The sequence below is a fragment of the Panulirus ornatus genome, chromosome 67, assembly GCF_036320965.1.
Source record: "Panulirus ornatus isolate Po-2019 chromosome 67, ASM3632096v1, whole genome shotgun sequence".
Lineage (NCBI taxonomy): Eukaryota > Metazoa > Arthropoda > Malacostraca > Decapoda > Palinuridae > Panulirus > Panulirus ornatus.
Genome location: NC_092290.1, coordinates 295,228 through 314,514, shown reverse-complemented (window position 1 = coordinate 314,514; position 19,287 = coordinate 295,228). Strand labels below are relative to the sequence as shown.

The 19,287-nt window shown below is 41.5% G+C and overlaps 1 protein-coding gene across 1 annotated transcript in view; it reads left to right on the top strand.

Moving 5' to 3' along the window:
* Positions 1-17,812, top strand: part of LOC139747057 (ribosome biogenesis regulatory protein homolog) — a 40,774-nt gene extending 22,962 nt beyond the window's left edge. Inside the window, exons 4-6 of the mRNA XM_071658842.1 lie at positions 1,941-2,177; positions 2,411-2,646; positions 15,056-17,812. Coding sequence (XP_071514943.1) covers positions 1,941-2,177; positions 2,411-2,646; positions 15,056-15,275 — 693 coding nt within the window. The 3' untranslated portion in view covers positions 15,276-17,812. The remainder of the gene's footprint in view (positions 1-1,940; positions 2,178-2,410; positions 2,647-15,055) is intronic.
* Positions 17,813-19,287: the final 1,475 nt, after the last annotated feature.

Sequence of the window (19,287 nt, the reverse complement as noted above, 5' to 3'; positions counted from 1 at the left end):
AGTTGGTTCTGTGGCATGTGTGTGTGATATCACCATGGCTGTTTAATATGTTTAGAGATGTGATGGACAGAAAGGTAAATGCATGGATGTTGGAGAGAGGGGTGGGTATGCAGTCTGTTGGGGGTTGGTAGGTCAGGCAGTTGTTTGTTGATATAATGCTGGTGGCAGGTTCAAGAGGGGAATTGCAGAAGTTGGTGTCTGAGTTTGGGAAAGTGCATGAAAGCAGGAAGTTGAGAGTAAATGTAACTAAAAGCAAGGTTATTAGGTTTAGTGGAGTTAATGAACAGATTAGTTGGGGTTAATAAAGTGTATTAGATATCTGAGAGTGGAAGTGGCAGTGATTGGAACCATGGAAGCAGAAGTGAGGGGGTGAAAGCTTTGGGAGCATTAAGGAATGAACAGAGAGAGAGGTTGTTACGTTGGAGGCTTAAGATGGGTATGTAAGTCACAGTAACATTTTATGGATATGAGGCAAGGGAAACAGATGAGGATGTGCTGTGGATGGTGTATGTGTTGGCAATGATATGTTTGATGACAGTATGTGGTGTGATGTGGTTTAATCGATTAATTGATAATCAATTGTGCAGTGGCAGTAAAACTACTAATGAGGTAGGAGGTGCAACTATTGTGGAAGGTAAAGAAGCTTGAAGTTGGGAAAAGTATTGAGTTTCAGCACCTCGAGGGAATACTCCAGTTTTACTGGAATAGCTAAGTCTCACCCTGCCTTCTGGTGGTGACCTCATTAGTACACCCCTTAGGGGTTGAAGTAAAGGGGGCGGCATTTCCCAATTACATCAGATAAATATTTTATAGATTTGGACAAACTTCTAAGGTGTACTGTTAGTTTTTGACAATTTTCGAGCCCCGTTGCCTCTGGCAACACTGCACTGGAGTTTCCTTCTGCCAGTGACCTGTCAAGGGTGAGGCACAAAGGCTAAGAAGCAGCACTAGAGTCTGCCAGTAATGACAAGAGGTAAAAGAAATGAGTGGTTGAGGGTGAAGGTGCTGAATGTGAATGGGATGACTGGTGAGAGTAAATGGAGAGAGATTGTGTAGAGGTTTAAAAGTAGCATGGATGTGTTAGGATTGGAGAAACCTATATCCTTGGGCAGGGTGTGTGGAGTGAAAATGGAAATGATTAATGCAAGTTATGGAAGCTGTAGTATGGACAGGAACAAGTGAAGATTATCAGAGAAGAGGAAAAGAAGGATGTGCAATTCTTCTATCACCAAGAGTATAGGAGGGTGTTACAGAGCATTGATGGAATGGATCAAGAATAGGGTGGATGTAAGGAAAGATTGGGATTGTGGAGTATCCTAGGGTATGTGTAAATGCACCTTTGAATATGAAGGCTGTACAAGGTAAGGATGAAATGAAGTTTTTCTGGAGAAATTTGAATGACTGTAGAAACAGTTTTGAGAAGTTTTGAGAATGAGAGAAATGTGGTCATGTTGGGTGGTGCAAATGCGAAAGTGGGATGTGATGAAATTGGTGAAATGGTTGGTAAATGGGGAGTGCCTGAAGTAGATGAGAATGGAAGCTATCATTTGGATATTTGTGCTGAGAGGGGTTTATTCCTTGCAAACACCTTTTTTCAGCACAAGATGATCAACATATACATGTATGAGGAATGATGGAAGAGAAGAGCAAAAGGCTTTGACACTGTGGCAGTGGATGAAAGATTGTGAAAGGCTATGCTGGATGCTAGAGTCATGAGAGGATTCTTTGGAGACCCTGACGGGTATATATGGTTGGATTGTTCTGTGAGAAGTAAAGAAATATTGTGCTTAGTAAATTTCATGATTTATTTTTTGCAGTTAGATTTACTAGCATGTTGTTATTCTTTATTATTTCAATTTGTGATTTAATTTATAATGTACGTTGAATATATGCTAGAAATAATATGTAAGTTGCTGTTAATTCTGGGACTTTTATCCTAGCAATGGGTACCTCGGTATGGATACCGTAAAGTTAAAGCTGAGAAGGAGAAGAACTGGGTAAAAGAAGTACCAGATCATGGAGACCCTTATGAGGACCAGTTTTTCAAAGCAGCAGAACTCAAGAAGGAAAATATAGCCAAGAATGAATACCAGCGTTTGCGAAACATTGCCAGAAATAGAAAATTAAGGGTTCCTCATGTTGGTGTCACCAATAATGAATATTCTTCCATCAAAGATGTAAGTAGGATAATTATGTACAGCTGTATTGATGTTTAAACTAGGAGGAATTAAAGGCATCGTTAACCTCAAAAAAATAGATGTAGCAGGATCATTTAAAGTATATGTGTAAAAGATTTTCCTTATATTCATCAGTAATTTTATTAGTTTCAGTATAGTAAGTGATTTGTGTAGCTCCTGTAAATAACATTGTTTTAAATAGATTTCCTGATAACATTTTACATTTACTGCAGCTTGGATTAGCCATGCATCATGCCCGACATGCAACAGCTTCTTTGGGCAAGTTCCAGCCAGATCTTCCAAATGAGAGGAAAGTTAAAGGTTTGGGTAAGAAGCGTAGACAGGAACAAACCACAGGTGATGGGCAAGTCGAGAAGAAGCAGTACATTGAAGCCATTAAGAAGGTTGATAAACCACAGCTTAATCTGGATGGAGCAATTCATAAGCAGATCAAAGATGAGAATATTCGGTAGGTTCTTATTTGGTATTGCCTCACTTGTGAAATTTCATCATTATTCTTTATGATAAGCTAGTTTTCATTGGTTAAACAGGAAAATGTAATTATTTTTTAAGAGTATTTCAACATGAGTTGTCTGGAAATTTACAGAATGCTTGCATAGTGCCATTGTACAAAGGCAAAGGGGATAAAAGTGAGTGCTCAAATTACAGAGGTGTAAGTTTGTTGAGTATTCCTGGGAAATTATATGGGAGGGTATTGATTGATTGGTGAAGAGCAGTGTGGTTTCAGAAGTGGTAGGGGATGTGTGGATCAGGTGTTTGCTTTGAAGAATATATGTGAGAAATACTTAGAAAAGAAATACTTAGAGATGCTCTGTGGAAGGTATTAAGAATATATGGTGTGGGAGGCAAGTTGTTAGAAGCAGTGAAAAGTTTTTATCGAGGATGTAAGGCATGTGTACGTGTAGGAAGAGAGGAAAGTGATTGGTTCTCAGTGAATGTAGGTTTGCGGCAGGGGTGTGTGATGTCTCCATGGTTGTTTAATTTGTTTATGGATGGGGTTGTTAGGGAGGTGAATGCAAGAGTTTTGGAAAGAGGGGCAAGTATGAAGTCTGTTGTGGATGAGAGAGCTTGGGAAGTGAGTCAGTTGTTGTTTGCTGATGATACAGCGCTGGTGGCTGATTCATGTGAGAAACTGCAGAAGCTGGTGACTGAGTTTGGTAAAGTGTGTGGAAGAAGAAAGTTAAGAGTAAATGTGAATAAGAGCAAGGTTATTAGGTATAGTAGGGTTGAGGGTCAAGTCAATTGGGAGGTGAGTTTGAATGGAGAAAAACTGGAGGAAGTGAAGTGTTTTAGATATCTGGGAGTGGATCTGTCAGCGGATGGAACCATGGAAGCGGAAGTGGATCATAGGGTGGGGGAGGGGGCGAAAATTTTGGGAGCCTTGAAAAATGTGTGGAAGTCGAGAACATTATCTCGGAAAGCAAAAATGGGTATGTTTGAAGGAATAGTGGTTCCAACAATGTTGTATGGTTGCGAGGCGTGGGCTATGGATAGAGTCGTGCGCAGGAGGATGGATGTGCTGGAAATGAGATGTTTGAGGACAATGTGTGGTGTGAGGTGGTTTGATCGAGTAAGTAACGTAAGGGTAAGAGAGATGTGTGGAAATAAAAAGAGCGTGGTTGAGAGAGCAGAAGAGGGTGTTTTGAAATGGTTTGGGCACATGGAGAGAATGAGTGAGGAAAGATTGACCAAGAGGATATATGTGTCGGAGGTGGAGGGAACGAGGAGAAGAGGGAGACCAAATTGGAGGTGGAAAGATGGAGTGAAAAAGATTTTGTGTGATCGGGGCCTGAACATGCAGGAGGGTGAAAGGAGGGCAAGGAATAGAGTGAATTGGAGCGATGTGGTATACAGGGGCTGACGTGCTGTCAGTGGATTGAATCAAGGCATGTGAAGCGTCTGGGGTAAACCATGGAAAGCTGTGTAGGTATGTATATTTGCGTGTGTGGACGTGTGTATGTACATGTGTATGGGGGGGGGGGGGGTTGGGCCATTTCTTTCGTCTGTTTCCTTGCGCTACCTCGCAAACGCGGGAGACAGCGACAAAGTATAAAAAAAAAAAAAAAAAAAAAAAACTTAGAAAAGCAAATGGACTTGAATGTAGCATTTATGGATCTGGAGAAAGCATATGATAGAGTTGATAGAGATGCCCTGTGGAAGGTATTAAGAATATATGGTGTGGGAGGCAAGTTGTTAGAAGCAGTGAAAAGTTTTTATCGAGGATGTAAGGCATGTATACATGTAGGAAGAGAGGAAAGTGATTGGTTCTCAGTGAAGGTTGGTTTGCGGCAGGGGTGTGTGATGTCTCCATGGTTGTTTAATTTGTTTATGATGGGGTTGTTAGGGAGGTGAATGCAAGAGTTTGGGAAAGAGGGGCAAGTATGCAGTCTGTTGTGGATGAGAGAGCTTGGGAAGTGAGTCAGCTGTTCACTGATGATACAGCGCTGGTGGTTGATTCATGTGAAAAACTGCAGAAGCTGGTGACTGAGTTTGGTAAAGTGTGTGAAAGAAGAAAGCTGAGAGTAAATGTGAATAAGAGCAAGGATATTAGGTACAGTAGGGTTGAGGGACAAGTCAATTGGGAGGTAAGTTTGAATGGAGAAAAACTTGAGGAAGTGAAGTGTTTTAGATATCTGGGAGTGGATTTGGCAGCGGATGGAACCATGGAAGCGGAAGTGAATCATAGGGTGTACAAAGGCAAAGGGGATAAGAGTGAGTGCTCAAATATATATATATATATATATATATATATATTTTTTTTTTTTTTTTGCCGCTGTCTCCCGCGTTTGCGAGGTAGCGCAAGGAAACAGACAAAAGAAATGGCCCAACCCACCCCCATACACATGTATATACATACGTCCACACACGCAAATATACATACCTACACAGCTTTCCATGGTTTACCCCAGACGCTTCACATGCTTTGATTCAATCCACTGACAGCACGTCAACCCCGGTATACCACATCGCTCCAATTCACTCTATTCCTTGCCCTCCTTTCACCCTCCTGCATGTTCAGGCCCCGATCACACAAAATCTTTTTCACTCCATCTTTCCACCTCCAATTTGGTCTCCCTCTTCTCCTCGTTCCCTCCACCTCCGACACATATATCCTCTTGGTCAATCTTTCCTCACTCATTCTCTCCATGTGCCCAAACCACTTCAAAACACCCTCTTCTGCTCTCTATACGCTATTTCCCGCGATAGCGAGGTAGCGTTAAGAACAGAGGACTGGGCCTTTGAGGGAATATCCTCACCTGGCCCTCTTCTCTGTTCCTTCTTTTGGAAAATTAAAAAAGAAAAAAAAAAATGAGAGGGGAGGATTTCCAGCCACCCCGCTCCCTTCCCTTTTAGTCGCCTTCTACGACACGCAGGGAATACGTGGAAAGTATTCTTTCTCTCCTATCCCCAGGGAATTACATATATATATTATTATCCCTGGGGATAGGGGAGAAAGAATACTTCCCATGTATTCCCTGCGTGTCGTAGAAGGCGACTAAAAGGGGAGGGAGCGGGGTGGCTGGAAATCCTCCCCTCTCATTTTTTTTTTTTTTAATTTTCCAAAAGAAGGAACAGAGAATGGGGCCAGGTGAAGATATTCCCTCAAAGGTCCAGTCCTATGTTCTTAACGCTACCTCGCTAACACGGGAAATGGCGAATAGTTTGAAAGAAAAAATATATATTATATTATATTTATTTATTTTGCTTTGTCGCTGTCTCCTGCGTTAGCGAGGCAGCACAAGGTAACAGACGAAAGAATGGCCCAACCCACCCACATACACACATGTATATACATACACGTTCACTCACACAAATACACATACTTATACATCTCAACATATACATATATATACACACAGACATATACATATATACACATGTACATAATTCATACTCTCTGCCTTTATTCATTCCACACATGAAATAACAACCCCCTCCCCCCCTCGTGTGTGCGAGATAGTGCTAGGAAAAGACAACAAAGGCCACATTCCTTCACACTCAGTCTCTAGCTGTCATGTAATAATGCACCGAAACCACAGCTCCCCCTCCACATCCATGGTTTACTACAGATGCTTCACATGCCCTGGTTCAGTCCATTGACAGCATGTCGACCCTGGTATACCACATCATTGCAATTCACTCTATTCCCTGCACGCCTTTCACTCTCCTGCATGTTCAGGCCCTGTTCACCCAAAATCATTTTCACTTCATCTTTCCACCTCCAATTTAGTCTCCCACTTCACGTTCCCTCCACCTCTGACACATATATCCTCTTTGCCAATCTTTCCTCACTCATTCTCTCCATGTGACCAAACCATTTCAAAACACCCTTCTCTGCTCTCTTAACCACACTCTTTTTTATTACCACACATCTCTCTTACCCTTTCTTTACTCACTTGATCAAACCACCTCAGACCACATATTGTCCTCAAACATCTCATTTCCAGCACATCCACCCTCCTGCGCACAACTCTATCCATAGCCCATGCCTCGCAACCATATAACATTGTTGGAACCACTATTCCTTCAAACATATCCATTTTTGCTTTCTGAGATAATGTCCTTGACTTCCACACATTCTTCAACGCCCCCAGAACTTTCGCCCCCTCCCCCACCCTATGATTCACTTCTGCTTCCATGGTTCCATTCGCTGCCAAATCCGTTCCCAGATATCTAAAACACTTCACTTCCTCCAGTTTTCTCCATTCCAACTTACCTCCCAAATGACTTGTCCCTCAACCCCACTGTACCTAATAACCTTGCTCTTATTCACATTTACTCTCAGCTTTCTTCTTTCACACACTTTACCAAACTCAGTCACCAGCTTCTGCAGTTTCTCACCCGAATCAGCCACCAGCGCTATGTCATCAGAGAACATCAACTGACTCACTTCCCAAGCCCTGTCATACAAAACAGACTGCATGCTTGCCCCTCTCTCCAAAACTCTTGCATTCACCTCCCTAACAGCCCCATCCATAAACAAATTAAACAACCATGGGGACATCATGCATCCCTTCTGTAAACAGACATTCACTGAGAACCAATCACTTTCCTCTCTTCCTTCTCGTATACATGCCTTACATCCTCGATAAAAACTTTTCACTGCTGCTAGCAACTTGCCTCCCACACCACATATTCTTCATACTTTCCACAGAGCATCTCTATCAACTCTGTCATATGCCTTCTCCAGATCCATAAATGCTACATATAAATCCATTTGTTTTTCTAAGTATTTCTCACATACATTCTTCAAAGCAAATACACATCTTCTGCCAGTTCTGAAACCACACTGCTCTTCCCCAATATGATGCTCTGTACATGCTTTCACCCTCTCAGTCAATACCCTCCCATATAATTTCCCAGGAATACTCAACAAACTGTAATTTGAACACATACCTTTATCCCCTTTGCCTTTGTGTAATGGCACTATGCATGCATTCTGCCAATCCTCAGGCACTTGACCATGAGCCATGTTTTTTTTTTTGTTTTGCTTTGTCACTGTCTCCCGCGTTAGCGAGGTAGCGCAAGGAAACAGACGAAAGAATGGGCTAACCAACCCACATACACATGTATAAACATACACGTCCACACACTCAAATGTACATACCTATACATCTCAATGTACAAATATATATACACACACAGACATACACATATATACACATGTACATAATTATATATATATATATACACACACAGACATATACATATATACACATGTACATAATTCATACTGTATGCCTTTATTTATTCCCATCGCCACCTCGCCACACATGGAATAACAACCCCCTCCCCCCCTCGTGTGCAAGTTAGCGCTAGGAAAAGACAACAAAGGCCCCATTCATTCACACTCAGTCTCTAGCTGTCATGTAATAATGCACCGAAACCACAGCATCCTTTCCACATCCAGGCCCCACAGAACTTTCCATGGTTTACCCCAGACACTTCACATGCCCTGATTCAATCCATTGACAGCATGTCGACCCCGTTAAACCACATCATTCCAATTCACTCTATTTCTTGCACGCCTTTCACCCTCCTGCATGTTCAGGCCCCGATCACTCAAAATCTTTTTCACTCCATCTTTCCACCTCCAATTTGGTCTCCCACTTCTCCTCGTTCCCTCCACCTCTGACACATATATCCTCTTGGTCAATCTTTCCTCACTTATTCTCTCCATGTGACCAAACCATTTCAAAACACCCTCTTCTGCTCTCTCAACCACACTCTTTTTATTTCCACACATCTCTCTTACCCTTACATTACTTACTTGATCAAACCACCTCACACCACATATTGTCCTCAAACATCTCATTTCCAGCACATCCACCCTCCTGCGCACAACTCTATCCATAGCCCACGCTTCGCAACCATACAACATTGTTGGAACCAGTATTCCTTCAAGCATACCTATTTTTGCTTTCCGAGATAATGTTCTCGACTTCCAAATATTCTTCAAGGCTCCCAGAATTTTCGCCCCCTCCCCACCCTATGGTTCACTTCCGCTTCTATGGTTCCATCCGCTGCCAGATCCACTCCCAGATATCTAAAACACTTTACTTCCTCCAGTTTTTCTCCATTCAAACTTACCTCCCAATTGACTTGACCCTCAACCCTACTGTACCTAATAACCTTGCTCTTATTCACATTTACTCTTAACTTTCTTCTTTCACACACTTTACCAAACTCAGTCACCAGCTTCTGCAGTTTCTCACATGAATCAGCCACCAGTGCTGTATCATCAGCGAACAACAACTGACTCACTTCCCAAGCTCTCTCATCCACAACAGACTGCATACTTGCCCCTCTTTCCAAAACTCTTGCATTTACCTCCCTAACAACCCCATCCATAAACAAATTAAACAACCATGGAGACATCACACACCCATGCCGCAAACCTACATTCACTGAGAACCAATCACTTTCCTTTCTTCCTACACGTACACATGCCTTACATCCTCGATAAGAACTTTTCACTGCTTCTAACAACTTGCCTCCCACACCGTATATTCTGAATACCTTCCACAGAGCATCTCTATCAACTCTATCATATGCCTTCTCCAGATCCATAAATGCTACATACAAGTCCATTTGCTTTTCTAAGTATTTCTCACATACATTCTTCAAAGCAAAATGTATTAGCCATACATACATTAAATATCTTTACCAACCAGTCAACAACACAGTCACCCCCTTTTTTTTTTTGATAAATTCCTCTGCAATAACATCCAATCCTGCCGCCTTGCCAGCTTTCATCATCCGCAAGGCTTTCACTATCTCTTCTCTGTTTACCAAATCATTCTCCCTAACCCTCTCACTTCGCACACCACCTCAACTCAAACATGTCTGCCACTCTGTCATCTGACACATTCAACAAACCTTCAAAATACACTCTCCATTTTCTCACATCACCACGACTTGTTATTACCTCCCCATTATCCCCCGTCACCGATGTTCCTATACATACACATAGAAAGACATATACATACATATAGACTCATGTACACATTCATACTTGCTTGCCTTCATCCATTCTTGGGGCTACCCCTCCCCACAGGAAACAGCATTGCTACCCCCTGCTTCAGTGAAGTAGCATCCGGAAAACAGACAAAAAAGGCCACATTCATTCACACTCATTCTCTATCTGAAACCACAGCTTCCTTTACACATCTTGGCCCCACAGACTTTCCCATGGTTTACCCCAGATGTTTCGCATGCCCTGTTTCGGTCCATTGATAGCACATCAACCCCGGTATACCACATCGTTCCAATTCACTCTATTCTGTGCACGCCTCTCATCCTCCTGTGTGTTGAATCCCCAATCACTCAAAATCTTTTTCACTCCATCCTTCCACCTCCAAGTCTCCCGCTTCTTGTTCCCTCCACTTCTGACATATATATCCTCTTTGTCAATCTTTCCTCTCTTATTCTCTCCATATGTCCCTGAGGTAGGTGAGAAAGAATTCTACCTCTGTATTCTCTGCATGTTGTTGAAGGCTACTAAATGGGGCAGGAGTGTGGTGCTGGAAACTCTACTCTTCTTGTATTTCAATTTCTCAAAGAGGAAACTGAAGGAGCTTGGCGCAGAATGCTAATCCTCCTCAAAGGCTCATTGGGGTGTCTAAATGTGTGTGGATGTAACCAGGATAAGAAGAGAGAAGATATAGGTAGTGCGTTTGAGGAAAGATACTGAATGCTCTGGCTTTGAGTGAAACGAAGCTCAAGGATAAGGGGGAGGAATGGTTTGGAAATGTCTTAGGAGTAAAGTCAGGGGTTGGTTAGAGGACAAGATCTAAGGAAGGATTGCAGTGCATGATATTGCACTTGAATTTATTAAGAATGGGAGTGACTGTGTAGTTTATTGGTTGATAAGGATTTTCATTGTATGTATGGATCATTGTGAAGTGCTTGAGGATAGGTGGAATGCATGTATAGTCCAGTTGTATAAAGGCAAGGAGGAGAAAGGTGAGTGATAGGGAGTGACTGTGTTGTTTATTGGTTGATAAGGATATTCATTGTATGTTTGGATTATTGTGAGGTTCCTGAGGATCAGTGGAATGCATATATAGTCCAATTGTATAAAGGCAAGGGTGATAAAGGTGAGCATTCAAACTGCAGAGGTATAAGTTTGTTGAGTATACCTGGTAAATTGTATGGGAGGATATTGAATAAGAGGGTGAAGTTATGTAATGAACATCAGATTAGGGAGAAGCAGTATGGTTCAGAAGTAGTAGAGGTTGTGTGGATTAGGTGTTTACTTTAAAGAATGTGAGAAATAATTAGAGAAACACATGGATATATATGTCGCATTTAGGGATCTGAGGAAGGCACATGATGGGTGTTGATAGATATACATTGTAGAGGTCTTAAGAATGAATGTTGTGAGTGTTAAGCTGCAAGCAGTGAAAAGTTTTTATCAAGGGTGCAAGGCTTGTGTATGAGTAGGGAAAAAGAAGAGTGCATGGTTCTGAGTGAAAGTTGTTCTGTGGCAGATGTGTGTTATGTCACCATGGTTGTTTAATTTGTTTATAGATGGGATGGTTAGGGAGGTAAATGAAAGTCTTGGAGAGAAGGATAAGCTTGCAGCCTGTCAGGGATGAGAGGGCTTGGAAAGCGAGTCAGTTGTTTTTTGATGATACATCACTGGTTGCAGATTCAAATGAGAAACTGCATTAGTTGGTGATGGTGAGTTTGAAAGTGTATATGAAAGGAAGTTGGGAGTAAATGTGAACAGAAGGCAGGGTTGAGGAATTATTTCGGGTGTAGGTTTGAATTTAGAAAAATTGGAGGTTGTGAAATATTTCAGATACATGGGAAAGGACATGACTGCAAATGGAACCATTGAAGTGAGGAATAGATGGAAGAGGGGATAAAGGTTATGGGAGCACCTTTCTCTTGACCTGCTGTTGCTTTATCTTGTACATCCCCCAATCATTTGCACTCCTTCCCTGTAAGTTTTGCTCTCTTTTACTAGGAGCTCTCCTTTTTCACTCGCTCCCCTTTCTAATCTATCCTCCTCTTATGTGCTAAATGCATCTCTTGCACATGCCAGCACTGCTTACCTGAATACCTCCCATTCTTTACCCATTCCCCTTGCTTCATTTTCTGTCACCTTTTGCCGTTCTACACTTAATCTCTCTGGGTATTTCTTCACACAAGTATGTTTTCCAAGCTTGCTTTATTTCACCACTCTCTTCTCTGACATTATTTCCTCTTTTTCAAAAACGTATACAAATCTTCATCCTCACCTCCACAAGACAGTGATCAGACTGCACCAGCTGTCTCTCTCAGCACATTTACGTTAAAAAGTCTCTTTTACATGCCTTTCAATTAATATGTAATCAAATAGTGCCTGCTGATGTTCCCTCATGCTCACTTGTGTATATCCCTCTTTTTAAACCAGGTATTCCCAATCACCAGTTCTTTTTCAGCACACAAAGCCACAGATTATGATTGTATCCGCAAACATTTAGACACCCCAGCCTGCACTTTTGAGCAGGATGAGCACTCCCTTCTTGGCTCTTTCTTCTGTTTCCTGTTTTAGAAACTGAAATACAAGAAGTGGGAACTCCCCCCTTCCCCTCTCTTGCCATCTTAGTTGCTTTCTACAACATGCAGGGATTATGGAAGTAGAATTCTTTCTCCCCTATATGTTCATAGTACATGATGGCTAGAGAATGGATGTAAGCAAATGAACACTTTCTTCATCTGTTTCTGGTGCTACCTTGCCATTGTGGGAAATATTAGGCAAGTATGGAAAAAGAAAAATATAGCATGTTTAAATCTATTCAACTAGTGTCAGCATTATTTAATTCAATTTCCATTTATGTGGAAGTACATATGTGCACCTTTTGTGGAAATAAACTTTGTAGATCTGATCTGACAAGGGAGCAAATGGGAACTTCAGTGAAGGGGGCTATGGGGAGGTGATAACAAGTAGTGGTGATGTGAGAAGGAGATGGAGGGAGTATTTTGAAGGTTTGTTGAATGTGTTTGATGATAGAGTGGCAGATATAGGGTGTTTTGGTCGAGGTGGTGTGCAAAGTGAGAGGGTTAGGGAAAATGATTTGGTATACAGAGAAGAGGTAGTAAAAGCTTTGCGGAAGATGAAAGCTGCCAAGGCAGCAGGTTTGGATGGTATTGCAGTGGAATTTATTAAAAAAAGGGGTGACTATTGTTGACTGGTTGGTAAGGTTATTTAATGTATGTATGATTCATGGTGAGGTGCCTGAGGATTGGCGGAATGCTTGCATAGTGCCATTGTACAAAGGCAAAGGGGATAAGAGTGAGTGCTCAAGTTACAGAGGTATAAGTTTGTTGAGTATTCCTGGTAAATTATATGGGAGGGTATTGATTGAGAGGGTGAAGGCATGTACAGAGCATCAGAGTGGGGAAGAGCAGTGTGGTTTTAGAAGTGGTAGAGGATGTGTGGATCAGGTGTTTGCTTCGAAGAATGTATGTGAGAAATACTTAGAAAAGCAAATGGATTTGTATGTAGCATTTGTGGATCTGGAGAAGGCATATGATAGAGTTGATAGAGATGCTCTGTGGATGGTATTAAGAATATATGGTGTGGGAGGCAAGTTGTTAGAAGCAGTGAAAAGTTTTTATCGAGGATGTAAAGCATGTGTACGTGTAGGAAGAGAGGAAAGTGATTGGTTCACAGTGAACGTAGGTTTGTGGCAGGGGTGTGTGATGTCTCCATGGTTGTTTAATTTGTTTATGGATGGGGTTGTTAGGGAGGTAAATGCAAGAGTTTTGTAAAGAGAGGCAAGTATGCAGTCTGTTGTGGATGAGAGAGCTTGGGAAGTGAGTCAGATGTTGTTCGCTAATGATACAGCGCTGGTGGCTGATTCATGTGAGAAACTGCAGAAGCTGGTGACTGAGTTTGGTAAAGTGTGTGAAAGAAGAAAGTTAAGAGTAAACGTAAACAAGAGCAAGGTTATTAGGTACAGTAGGGTTGAGGGTCAAGTCAATTGGGAGGTAAGTTTGAATGGAGAAAAACTGGAGGAAGTAAAGTGTTTTAGATATCTGGGAGTGGATCTGGCAGTGGATGGAACCATGGAAGCGGAAGTGAATCATAGGGTGGGGGAGGGGGCGAAAATTCTGGGAGCCTTGAAGAATGTTTGGAAGTTGAGAACATTATCTTGGAAGGCAAAAATGGGTATGTTTGAAGGAATAGTGGTTCCAACAATGTTGTATGGTTGCGAGGCGTGGGCTATGGATAGAGTTGTGCGCAGGAGGGTGGATGTGCTGGAAATGAGATGTTTGAGGACAATATGTGGTGTGAGGTGGTTTGATCAAGTAAGTAACGTATGGGTAAGAGAGATGTGTGGAAATAAAAAGAGTATGGTTGAGAGAGCAGAAGAGGGTGTTTTGAAATGGTTTGGTCACATGGAGAGAATGAGTGAGGAAAGATTGTCCAAGAGGATATATGTGTCAGAGGTGGAGGGAACGAGGAGAAGTGGGAGACCAAATTGGAGGTGGAAAGATGGAGTGAAAAAGATTTTGAGTGATCGGGGTCTGAACATGCAGGAAGGTGAAAGGCTTGCAAGGAATAGAGTGAATTGGAACGATGTGGTGTACCGGGGATGACGTGCTGTCAGTGGATTGAACCAGGGCATGTGAAGCGTCTGGGGTAAACCATGGAAAGTTCTGTGGGGCCTGGATGTGGAAAGGGAGCTGTGGTTTCGGTGCATTATTACATGACAGCTAGAGACTGAGTGTGAATGAATGGGGCCTTTGTTGTCTTTTCCTAGCGCTACCTCGCACACATGATGGGGGAGGGGGTTGTTATTCCATGTGTGGCGAGGTGGCGATAGGAATAAATAAAGGCAGACTATGAATTATGTACATGTGTATATATGTAAATGTCTGTGTGTGTGTATATATATGTGCACATTGAGATGTATAGGTATGTATATTTGCGTGTGTGGACGTGTATGTATATACATGTGTATGTGGGTGGGTTGGGCCATTTCTTTCGTCTGTTTCCTTGTGCTACCTCGCTAACGCGGGAGACAGCGACAAAGCAAAATGAATAAATAAATAGATCTGATTTCACAGCCCAGCTTTGTATGTAGACAAAAAGACTGGGATACTCAAGTCTTTGGGATAGAAAGTCAGTTTTCCTCTCCAAAATGATATTTTCACTGAATATTTTTTTCGCAGTTTTAAGATTGAATGCTTTCATGGAGCAGTACTTTTATTTCAGAGAAACAGAGTTATGTTTTTTGCCTCTGTTTCATTTTTATGAATTATTGCTATTCATTTTAGTTATAAACATGTATTGTTTTTACAAAATGTTTATCCAGTTTACCTATTGGATATAAGTAACCAAAGCTTGTTTCTTTCAGAATGGACATCCAGCGGACAGGTGGAAAGAAGCATCCTAGACGATCAAAAATGGGAGGCAGGCACCGGACTAAGTCTGATCATAGAACTGATAAATTAGGCAAAGGTTTCAACAAACTAAAAGAGAAAGCAAAAGGCAAAGTTAGAGGTAGAGCTAAAGTTCAGGGTAAGAAAAGGGCTGGTATGGGTAAAGGGAAAGATGCATCTAAAGCTAAGGGTTAAAGTGTACACCACTGAGGAGTATCATTTCTGGTGATGTGTGGATCTTCATAGGATTTTGATTATCGTATTTACTGTTTGATATAAATGTTGTTGGGACCCTTAGGTACATTCTTAGACTAAAGTTCATAGAGACAGACCTGGAGGAGTTTGGACTTTGAATCTCTTGAGCTTTTGAGTCTGAAGCTTCATAGATTTGTTGCTCCGTTTACTGACAGTTGCCTGGCTTCTCAGAGGAGGTTTTGGTGTATGGGCATGCTTGCTTGCATGTAAGTGTGTGGATGGATATACAACAGAGTAGATCACATCTGTTATAATTACATATCAGTTATAATTACAAGATCAACAGACACCCTGGGGACATTGTTGTGTCTTCTAGCCTTGCCAGAAAATTCAGTTATATATCTTACTCTTGAACATACTGTGTTGTAGATATATTTAACAGTTGATCACATTTAAAATAGTGGACTGTGAAAGTTAGATATAAGTCCCAAATAACCAAGGTGTTTGTACTTAGATACATAATTATATGTTTGAAAAATATATTTTTTTTCATGCATATTCACTATTTCCTGCATTAGTGAGGTAGCAATAAGAACAGAGGATTGGGGCATAGAGCAAAAATCCTCACTTAGTACCCATTTCTGTTCCTTCTTTTGGAAATGTAAAAACTGGAGGGGAAGGTCCCCCCCTGTCACCTTCAACACGTAGGGAGTATGTGGCACTACCCCGCCCCACAGGAAACAGCATCGCTACCCCTTGCTTTAGCAAGGTAGTGCCAGGAAAACAGACAAAAAAGGCCACATTCGTTCACCCTGTCTCTAGCTGACATGTGTAATGCACTGAAACCATAGCTCCCTATCCACATCCATGCCCCACAGACTTTTCCATGGTTTACCTCGGACATTTCACATGCACAAAATCACAACAGATGCATGATTTTATAAATGCTAAAAAAAAAAGGTGAAACGAAACACGAGATCCTGAGCACTTTCATGTATTAACACATCTTCAAAGGATAGTTACAAAACATCTATGTATGTAAATACAGGAGGCATATGCCAGGCACTGGTGCTTCAATGAGTCGTCTTAACAGTTTCATCATTGTGTCCCATGCCTCTCACTCTGGACTTGTGTATATTCCTTGTCTTGACGTCTTTTTGCAGGTTATTCACCTGTAGTAAACATCCTGTAGAATTCATCTAAAATGGATTTCATTTATGGTTTTCATACTGTTTACTAACACTCTAGTATCTCTGCATGTACTTCTTGCAAGTACCCATGTGCTGTACACCTTCCTGGCTGGATGCTCCTATGTGAAGGTGTTTAGTGCCGTCACCATGGACTGCAAGGAAAGCCTTGTTTCATTTGGTTATTATAAATTTAATCTGGAGTAAAGCATGTTCACAGGGGATACAGGCAACATGGAGTATGTGGCCAGATGAATGATATGTGTGGATTGCAAAAAGTAAAGTAGGCTGACTGGCTCTGTTAATTTGGTGTCTCGCACCAGGTAATCTAAAAACTATGCAGAGGTGGCTTCTTTTAACCATTTATTTAAGGGACTAATCCTGTGCCAGTGACCATCCCCTACATATGTTACAATGATGAAAATAACCTTGAACTAAGTTTGCTGCTGATAGTAATCAAAATATGGATGGATAAGTAGTAGGAGTGTGTGAGGGACTTTCTCTTATAATCATCAACTTAACTCCAATGGAAAATGCCTAAACTTTATGTAAGCATCATTGTTTATATTAATCTTTGAGTGTTGGCTAGATAGCTGGCTGCTGACCATGTAGTACTCTAGGACTGTTGTATCATCTTTCTGGCTGGTGACTATGAGGTACACAAGGACTGTTGTATAATCTTACTGGGTGGTGACCATATGGTACACTAGGACTGTTGTATCATTTTAATGGCTGGTGACTGTGTTGTACACAAGGACTGTTGTATTATCTAACTGGCTGGTGAATATGTGGTACACTAGGACTGTTGTATCATTTTACTGGTTGGTGACCATGAGGTACATTGGAATTTTTTGTATCATCTTACTGCCTTGTGACTGTGGTACAGTACAATTGGTGTATCATTTTACTGGCTGGTGTCCATGTGTTACAGTAGGTATTTTGTATCATCTTGCTGGCTAGTGACCAAATGGTATAGTTCATAATATTAAAGTAGGTGGGAGCAATTTATTGATATAATTTGTCTCAGTCATATATCCATGTCCCTCTCATATTCATCTCATCCATATTCACTTCATGTTCTTTCCTCCTTTTCCTTTCTTTTCTTGCCCCTCCTCACATTTTCCTTTCACACAGTTGTACCAACATATTCCTACACAAATCCCTGCAGTTGGGTGTAGGTAGAAAATGCTCTTCAAATAATGAATGCAATTTCAGGAATATCCAGACCCTTCCATGGGGTTTTAAATGAGGCTTTCACTTCTAGGTTTTAAGACTGGCCAGTTGCCTTATTCTTACCACTGTTTACTCTCAGCTCCATCATGTACAAACTTATAAAACTAATACATCAGGTTCAGTTGTTTCTTCTTATTTTCTACAAATTGTACTTACCCATAAATAAGCTAGTGTCCAATGACCAATCTTTATATCTACGTCAAACTTTTGAAGACAAACTGACATTTCATAGCTTTATCTCACTTTTATGTTGAGTCAGTTGAGTCAGTTGTTGTTCGCTGATGATACAGCGCTGGTGGCTGATTCATGTGAGAAACTGCAGAAGCTGGTGACTGAGTTTGGTAAAGTGTGTGAAAGAAGAAAGTTAAGAGTAAATGTGAATAAGAGCAAGGTTATTAGGTACAGTAGGGTTGAGGGTCAAGCCAATTGGGAGGTAAGTTTGAATGGAGAAAAACTGGAGGAAGTGAAGTTTTTTAGATATATGGGAGTGGATCTGGCAGCAGATGGAACCATGGAAGCGGAAGTGAACCATAGGGTGGGGGAGGGGGCGAAAATTCTGGGAGCCTTGAAGAATGTTTGGAAGTCGAGAACATTATCTCGGAAAGCAAAAATGGGTATGTTTGAAGGAATAGTGGTTCCAACAGTGTTGTATGGTTGCGAGGCGTGGGCTATGGATAGAGTTGTGCGCAGGAGGGTGGATGTGCTGGAAATGAGATGTTTGAGGACAATATGTGGTGTGAGGTGGTTTGATCAAGTAAGTAATGTAAGGGTAAGAGAGATGTGTGGAAATATAAAGAGTGTGGTTGAGAGAGCAGAAGAGGGTGTTTTGAAATGGTTTGGTCACATGGAGAGAATGAGTGAGGAAAGATTGACCAAGAGGATATATGTGTCAGAGGTGGAGGGAAGAGGAGAAGTGGGAGACCAAATTGGAGGTGGAAAGATGGAGTGAAAAAGATTTTGAGTGATCGTGGCCTGAACATGCAGGAGGGTGAAAGGCGTGCAAGGAATAGAGTGAATTGGAACGATGTGGTATACCTGGGGTCGACGTGCTGTCAATGGATTGAACCAGGGCATGTGAAGCGTCTGGGGTAAACCATGGAAATTTCTGTGGGGCCTAGATGTGGAAAGGGAGCTGTGGTTTCGGTGCATTATTACATGACAGCTAGAGACTGAGTGTGAATGAATGTGGCCTTCGTTGTCTTTTCCTAGCGCTACCTCGCACACATGATGGGGGAGGGGGTTGTTATTCCATGTGTGGCGAGGTGGTGGTGGGAATAGATAAAGCAGATAGTATGAATTATGTACATATGTATATATGTATATGTCTGTGTGTGTATATTTATGTGTACATTGAGATGTATAGGTATGTATATTTGCATGTGTCGACGTGTATGTATATACATGTGTATGTGGGTGGGTTGGGCCATTCTTTCATCTGTATCCTTGCACTACCCCGCTAACGTGGGAGACAGTGACAAAGCAAAATAAATAAAGATAAATAGTAACCATATTTGCTTTTTTTTTTATGTTGGAGGCTCCAGTCACAGAATGAAGTCCACATCAAGGCTGGGCCTTTATTTAAATATAGTTGG